Source organism: Oncorhynchus gorbuscha, unplaced genomic scaffold, assembly GCF_021184085.1.
Source record: "Oncorhynchus gorbuscha isolate QuinsamMale2020 ecotype Even-year unplaced genomic scaffold, OgorEven_v1.0 Un_scaffold_2218, whole genome shotgun sequence".
Lineage (NCBI taxonomy): Eukaryota > Metazoa > Chordata > Actinopteri > Salmoniformes > Salmonidae > Oncorhynchus > Oncorhynchus gorbuscha.
In genome coordinates, this window is record NW_025746787.1 from 79258 (window position 1) to 87812 (window position 8555).

Consider the following 8555-nt stretch of genomic DNA (forward strand, 5'->3'; position numbering starts at 1 on the left):
CCCTAACCATCTCGCTCTCCTCCGTTCCAGATGTACCTGAGGGAGCTGTTGCGTCTGATGCTGCCCCGGTTCCACCAGCACCTGACCCAGCTGGGGGAGGACGGCCTACAGCTGCTGTTCTGTCACCGCTGGCTCCTACTCTGCTTCAAACGGGAGTTCCCCGACACAGAGGCCCTGCGTATGTGGGAGGCCTGCTGGGCACACTACCAGGTACCCAAGTCTACATCAGCATGCGCACAGCAACATCATGTTGTACATGGCATTGGTGTACACAGAGCAACATCATCATGTTGTACACAGAGCAACATCATCATGTTGTACACAGAGCAACATCATCATGTTGTACACAGAGCAACATCATCATGTTGTACACAGAGCAACATCATCATGCTGTACACAGAGCAACATCATCATGCTGTACACAGAGCAACATCATCATGCTGTACACAGAGCAACATCATCATGCTGTACACAGAGCAACATCATCATGTTGTACGTGGAATTGGTGTACACAGAGCAATACAAATACACAACATTAGCATACATACACCAATATCAAACACACAACATTAGCATACATACACCAATATCAAACACACAACATTAGCATACATACACCAATATCAAACAATGTGTGTAATAATGTGTATTAGCAACTGTGTTACAATGTTAGGAGTTTATAGCCTGCTATAGGTATAACCATCATTCATAAAACACACTAGTTATGGAGATTAGAGTTGGATGTAGACACAACCACAACACACAAACTGTACTGTAGGCAGGCTCTCCACAGTACAGTATAAATGTACTTTGTCAATAACACGCTATCGCTCCCTCAGACGGACTACTTCCATCTGTTTGCGTGTGTGGCCATCATCGTGCTGTACGGTGATGACGTGACGGAGCAGCAGTTAGCCACCGACCAGATGTTGCTCCACTTCAGTAACCTCTCCATGCACATGAATGGGGAGCTGGTGCTGCGCAAGGTAATGCTAGCAGTTAGCCTTAGCATGACGATGCGTTACTCCATCCGAGGCTGGGTCACTTTTCCTCATGCTATACTAGCATGTTATGCAGCGCTAGCATTTTACCCTCTAGTTAGCATACTATGGTGGCTGCTTAATTCTTAACTCATCCCCTCAGTATACACTCGTCGCCTGCACCGAATGGATTTAAAAGGAATGGTGTTTGTAATACAACAAAGCATAATAGTCCTTGTTGCTCCCCAGCCCTCAGAGTCTTGAAATACTTGCTGTGATCCTGCAATGTTGAGGATTTCTGAATCATGGCCGGTAGTGTGTGTCTGTCTTCTCCTCGTGTTTATGGATGCCATGTTGAGGATTTCTGAGTCATGGCCGGTAGTGTGTGTGTGTGTGTGTCTGTCTTCTCCTCGTGTTTATGGATGCCATGTTGAGGATTTCTGAGTCATGGCCGGTAGTGTGTGTGTGTGTGTGTGTCTGTCTTCTCCTCATATTTATGGATGCCATGTTGAGGATTTCTGAGTCATGGCCGGTAGTGTGTGTGTGTCTGTCTTCTCCTCATATTTATGGATGCCATGTTGAGGATTTCTGAGTCATGGCCGGTAGTGTGTCTCTGTCTTCTCATGTTTATGGATGCCATGTTGAGGATTTCTGAGTCATGGCATGTTGAGGATTTCTGAGTGTGTCTCTGTCTCCTCATGTTTATGGATGCCATGTTGAGGATTTCTGAGTCATGGCCGGTAGTGTGTCTCTGTCTCCTCATATTTATGGATGCCATGTTAATAGTGCTGCTGCAGCAACAAAACATCACATTTTAGCATGCAGGTGTTAGGACTGTTATAGAACCCCTATCAGGTTTGATGTGTCTGTGAACAGCTCAGCCCTATTTAGTTTAATAAATTAGATCATGCTAATTGATTTAGGCTGCGTTGGATCATGTTCTTCCACGTCTGAAGGAGCTATTGATTTAGTCAAATGTTATTCAAATCTCCATGATACTGTTAGCTGTTTTGCAAGTCTTGAGGTATAGCTTCTTCGCTGCCTTCTATTTCCTCCTTTCTACGCGTTTTCCTCGTGTTGAACCTTTCTCTCATACACTGTCACTCCTCTCCTCCAGTCCCTTGTTCTCTCACATGCTCTCTTTCTCTCCATTCCTTGACTCTCTCTTACCTTCTCTCTCTTCCTTTCTCTCTCCCACCCTTCCTACTACCAGGCCCGTAGTCTGCTCTACCAGTTCCGTCTGTTACCCAGAATCCCGTGCAGCCTCCATGACCTGTGTAAGCTGTGCGGTCCAGGGATGTGGGACAGTCGCTACATCCCGGCCGTGGAGTGTTCTGGGGAGCACCCCGACTCTCAGAGCTGCCCCTATGGAGGCACAGCCACCCCCCAGCCCTCGGCCTCCCCGTCACCCTCACCCAACCCCACCCCACTCCCCGAGGGCAAGAGAGGTTCCAAGACCAGAGACATCTTCATGTTTCGGAAGCAGTCCTGAGTTGAAATAGGGGGGAGGGAGACAATGGTGCTAACTATAACTGTTGAGTAGATCAGAAGCTGCAGTACCACTTTTCTGCCACAAGGATACCCAACATACTGTATGTGCTTCTCTCTGATACTTCTCTTCACACTCTCCCCCTTTTCACAATCACCATCTTATTAAAGGGATTTTCCACCTGATCCTTTTGTCCGGTGTGACATGGAACACTGCCTTATAAGAATGTATATTTATTTGGAACATTCAGTACCACAGACACTTGGCACTACGGTTCCCATGAAGAAGCTGCTGCTCTGCTATTGGAGGAGATTGGACAATCATCACTGTGTTGGACTGTAACCTTTCAGGGTCCACACTGTGGTCTAAGGTTGCTGGACTGGATTAAACGTGACTCCAACGGTCAACTACTGACTTGAAGGGGAATTGTTGAGATTTGAACTCCATCGAAAGGTCTTCATATGCTCACAATGGAATGTTTGTGTGAATAATGGAATGATATATTATCTCAGCATATTGCAATCAGGCTGAAGCCTATTAACACGACACACGTATAAACCTCCATCAACCAAGAGAGGCAGGCTGTCATTTCAACTGTCAGTAAGTTGAAATATTGTTACTTTTCAAATCATATATTTTTTTCTGTTCCCTTCAAAGAGGGAGTGTGTGTATCTGTGGGTTTGCGATTACAATATTTAGCAATATAGTACGATTATATCCTTGCATGAGCAACCCTTTAAGTATAAAGGGCACAACCTGTTTAGCTAATAACACAAAGCCAAAACAGAGGTGTGTGTATATAGGGAACTGTTTCCACAACAAGTTTTCTACAAACATCCTTATCAGACTCCTGTTCAGAAACCTGCTAATTTATTCTTCCATTATCAGATGACACTGCCTGTCAGGCTGAAGGAAGGTGGGATTTCATTTATCTTTGATAAGAGGGGATACGAATAAATATGGCATCTATCAAAGCAATAGGGATTAAACAATTCAAAGTTAGACTAGATGTAGAGCTTAAAAAATATGTGATGATGGTTGTGGATATCCCACCATTACCAGTCAGTGTACAGTTTGGTCAGCTAGCTACATATCGAATATGAGATCATGTGTTTAACTTTACTTTAAGTTTGTTTTTGTTAAAAAATGTCAGATTGAGCTTTTACACAGCCGCCCTGTGTTTTTGTTTTTCCATATCTAGAAACACATTGACCTCCACCTTGACCTCCAAGTGAATGAACACCACCATCGTTGTCACTGCACTAAACAATATTATAATTCATTAGATTTGTACAGCACAGCTTCAATCACATACAATGAAATCTCAAGGTTCTTCACCTGCACCAACCAAGTGAATTTGTCCATATGAATGTATCCACTTTGTTACTTTCTATTCTCTTGACTATTTATTTCACGTGTGTGTGTGTGTGTGTGAACAGCAGTGACCTCCCAACATCTGGTAATGAGTTGGGGAGCAGCCACCAATAGGCCTCCACTGACTGATCTCTTCAATTACACAACACATTATCACAGAGCGGGTGAAAGAACCAACCAAAGAGGAATGGCAGCTCTGTACCCAACCTGCTCCAAATACTATTTGAAATCATTTTAAATTGTTTATTTGTGGTTGACTGAGCTTGCCTGGCTGAGTAATAGGCCAATAGATTAGTCCCAAAAGGCAGGCAGATGACACCAAAAGCTTAAAGTATTTGAAAATTTTAATTATTGAATTTAAATTTATTTCCCAGAGAACTATCAAGTGAAGTGTTGAGATCTGCATGTTTCCTGTCATGTGTGAGTTGTCACGGTGGCGAGGTTCTGGGGGTGGGTGTTAGAGTGCCACTCCTGGGGGAAAAACATCTTCAAATGGCCACTAAAAGGTAACATTAGGATCTTCAAGCTGCTTCCCTCTCTCCCGCTCAACATGCAGTCTCTGCAAATGACATGCATTACTGGCCCCTGCGTCCATTAGTCATCTGTGGCTGCTGCTCGCTGAAAAAGCCTGGAGATTTAGAAGATTGTACCAACCACTTTATAAAGGGCTAACCGATGGATGGTAACGTGGTTTGGAAAATAATTGGGTGGCAAGGCAGCGGGGCTTTGTGTGTGTGTGTGTGTGTGTGTGTGTTTACTTGCTTATCTCGATTCTTCATCTCTTTCCATGGACTGTTTATCTCACGTTGAAACTGTTTCTGAACGTGAGTCACTGTAACATGTCTTTGGGTTTAGTTGTATTTCAAAATGTTTGTGACAGAGTTATCACTGAATGTAGAGTTCTATAATAATACACAGGCCACTGATGAGGGCCTACTGTGGTCCTATGCTATAGTGTAGTCAACACATACAAGACTGGCTTTCACATGCTGCAGGGCTGTGGTGAAGGCAGAAACGTTGGTGATTTGAAATAAATGGTGTAAATGGAATTTTTCACACACTTTTCTCTCTGCATTCTGACCTTGAACTTAAGCATGAGGAAATGCATGTGCCAGCCAGCTCTTGGTTTGGGAGGAGATCACATAAATGGCGGTCTGGCAGAGGTGTGTCTACAGATACTCTACATGGATTCAGAACTGGATTTCTGACCCTAATAACTTCCACACCGTTATGCTATTTTTCCATGAAGTAGCATTTGTGATTATTCCCTAAACATATATGTGTGGCAAATCACTGTTTTTAAATCTAATGGTGGGTTCTGAAATGGAGACAATTATCCACTGATTGTACAAAACATTAGGAACATGACTCAATTCGTTGGGGCATGGACTACAAGGTGTCAAACCTTCTACAGGGATCCTGGCCTGTGTTGACTCCAATGATTCCCACAGTTGTGTCAAGTTGGCTGGATGTTCTTTGGGTGGTGGACCATTCTCTATACACACAGGAAGTGGTTGAGTGTGAAAACACAGCAGTGTTGCAGTTTTTGACACACTCAAACGGTTGCCCTGGCACCTCCTACCATACCCTGCTCAAAGGCACTTAAATATTTGTTCTTGCCCATTCACCCTCTGAATGGCACACATTACACATGTCCATGTCTCAATTGTCTCGAGGCTTAAACATCCTTATTTAACCTGTCTCCTCCCCTTCATCTACACTGATTGAAATTAAAATAATAGGTGACATTAATAAGGGATCATAGCTTTCACCAGGATTGGCCTGGTCAGTCTGTCATGGAAGAACATGCTTTCTACACTGTGTATGTTTTCATGGCTATCTTTCCATATTGTGAACACATTCTAGTCTACATTCTAGTCTCTCAATAGTCTACATTCTAGTCTGGTGCCGACCAAATTCAAATTAAAGGTACACTGTATTAAAGGGATTATTTTAGATGAAAGAACAGAAAAACACATTTAACAACAACTCCCTCTTCAAATTGGTAGGCTCCCCAGCGGGTGTGTATTCTGGGGTGGAATTATATTTATCGAGTGTGATTCAGGGCAAGGCAGCCAGTTACACACCTTCATTCGCTAATCTCTAAATCCATTTATGGTTACATCACCAGTACAGCATTTACAGCAATGGGGCCTCTGCAAGTAAATCATTCAGACGCACCACTTGTGCTTCAGGGAGCTGTCATAGGCATCCAATAAATAGTTCTGCACCGCACCACTCGTGATTCAGGGCTAATCTCTATAGGCATCCAATAAATAGTTCTGCAGCATTTGATTCAGGAGCTAAATAGGCATCCAATAAATAGTTCTGCACCGCCTCGTAGTGATTAGGCATCCAATAAATAGTTCTGCACCGCACCATTCAGGGCTAATCTCTATAGGCATCCAATAAATAGTTCTGATTCAGTGATTCAGGGCTAATCTCTATAGGCATCCAATAAATAGTTCTGCACCGCACCACTCGTAGTGATTCAGGGCTAATCTCTATAGGCATCCAATAAATAGTTCTGCACCGCACCACTCGTAGTGATTCAGGGCTAATCTCTATAGGCATCCAATAAATAGTTCTGCACCGCACCACTCGTAGTGATTCAGGGCTAATCTCTATAGGGCTAATCTCTAATCTCAGTGATTCAGGGCTAATCTCTATAGGCATCCAATAAATAGTTCTAGGCATCCAATAAATACCGCACCACTCGTAGTGATTCAGGGCTAATCTCTATAGGCATCCAGCTAATTACGAGCACCTGACTAAACGAAAAGACTAGACCTTACCGCTTCTGAGATGTTGGAGTCCGTTTCCCGGTGCTTGATATAAGAGCACAGCCAAGATGGCATGAAGTTAAAAGGCTGCACTGTTTTCCCACCGGCATCTCCATCCTGAATCTTCTCACTGCCCCCCAGAAAAATGTGCCTACATTTAGGCTATTGTTTGTGTATTTCAGGTAAACATCGGAGTATAATGCTGGTATGGAAGTCAACCCAAATACATGTCCATGTCATCGTTACCAATCAACTGCATTACAGTTAAAAAACGACCGTCTACCACCACCCATTTCTCTATGCTAGCTAAAAGTGTTTCTTCTAAATGTTATGCAGCGAAAACAATCAGATTTTAGTTGCCACATTGTGAGCCTGTTGCAATACCTCAATCATGACGGATTTGATAAATATCCACTTTGTTAGAATCAGATTTGTTGAATATGCGCCTAATTCACTGTCCTTCTATCCCAAACGGTCTGAATTTCATTAACCTCTTTACCGCGTCTGTCCCCATTACATCCCCGATCTCTTTCCAGGAGTTAAAATACCTTTTGGTATCTTCTGAAATCCAAACACAAGGTATCATAAAGATGTATTTTATTTGTGATCTTGTTATAATAGCCTTTTGTCAAAGATTCTCCATGTGTGTTGTCAATGAAGTGAGTTTGTGTTTATACAGGATGTACTGCCCCCACCTACCGTCAACCAATCATGTCAATGTGGAGCTATGAGGAGCCCTCCACATTGTTACAACATTTAGAAGGTGCATGACAACGCAGTACAGAGCTAATTTTGGCCTCTGCAAGCTTCCGGAAGCTCCTCAATTGTGTCACGCGTCCATACGGAGCCTCCGGACCACATTCCTAGATCAACCATAAATCTTCTTTAAGTCTGAATAGCAACTACTGAGAAGTGAGTAGGAAAAGGCATACATTTCCTATGTCTGAATCGGACCCCAAATGAAAGAGAACTCAAAAACAGCGACAGACTACTTGGACTTGTCAAATAAGAAACCATTTTTCTGTTTTCCATTTGAAACAGTTTTTTACAATTATTTATGTTGCTAACAAACAAGAACCAGATAGAATCGGTGTCTGACAGTAAAGGGTTGTTAACATGGTGACAGTAGAGGTGTTTGTCCTCGAGTTCCACCCTGAAAACTAGGCTATTTAGTACACAATGTAACCTGGAATGATTGTTTACTGTAGCTTCTCATTATGGTTGGAGGACTGTATCACGTGCTGGATTCTTAAACTGCCTGTCATCAACATCTGTTAAGATAGCATCAGAATGATCGCCAGGTGGCCTTGTCTTGGAGAGCAACAGGGACACTCAAACCAGGGTTGCCAGATTTGTATAAAATCCCCCGGTCTCTGCTTTTACTCATGTTGGATCAATTGAAGCCTTATAAGAAGATGGTCTCTGTCTATTTAGTTTAAGATATCACTGCAACTCTGACATATTTATCATAGTTCATCATTTGAAAAAGGGGAGGTCGCTGAAACTAGCTGACAAAAATGTACTAATATGACATTTAGATATGTAAAATAAATTGGACATGATTTCAAAATGTGATAATGTTCATTGTAGTTCACTGGCTGATGCTGCAGGCCTATTGGCCGGTTTCACCCTGAGTGACGCTGCTGCCTCTCAGATTTTAACCAAAGAAATGCCACGACTAGAACGGACATCCCCATTCAAGTGAATGATCTTTAATTGGTGGATCGGCAGCCATGTTGAGTGTAACCATTAGAATGCACGTTTTTATTTCCGTTCTAATAACTATATTTCTATGCTTGGAACTGACTGCAATTACACAACCCATTAGCAGCTGATTGATAGCCCCTGTCAGGCTTAATGCTTTTCAAGAGCAGTAAACCTGATAAAGGGAAAATGACAATAAATACATAAATGAATAAAACGCCACTT

The 8555-nt window shown here is 42.8% G+C and overlaps 1 protein-coding gene across 6 annotated transcripts in view; it reads left to right on the forward strand.

The window, feature by feature from the left end:
* LOC124025285 (TBC1 domain family member 16-like) overlaps positions 1–3898 on the forward strand; it is a 28952-nt gene extending 25054 nt beyond the window's left edge. For 4 of the 6 annotated variants that reach the window (XM_046338843.1, XM_046338841.1, XM_046338840.1 and 1 more), the window contains exons 11-13: positions 31–210; positions 840–986; positions 2194–3814. In XM_046338843.1, coding sequence (XP_046194799.1) covers positions 31–210; positions 840–986; positions 2194–2472 — 606 coding nt within the window. In that variant the 3' untranslated portion in view covers positions 2473–3814. Of the gene's footprint in view, positions 1–30; positions 211–839; positions 987–2193 lie in introns of all 6 variants that reach the window. The other 2 variants (XR_006837170.1, XM_046338844.1) reach the window with 2 other exon arrangements.
* Positions 3899–8555: the final 4657 nt, after the last annotated feature.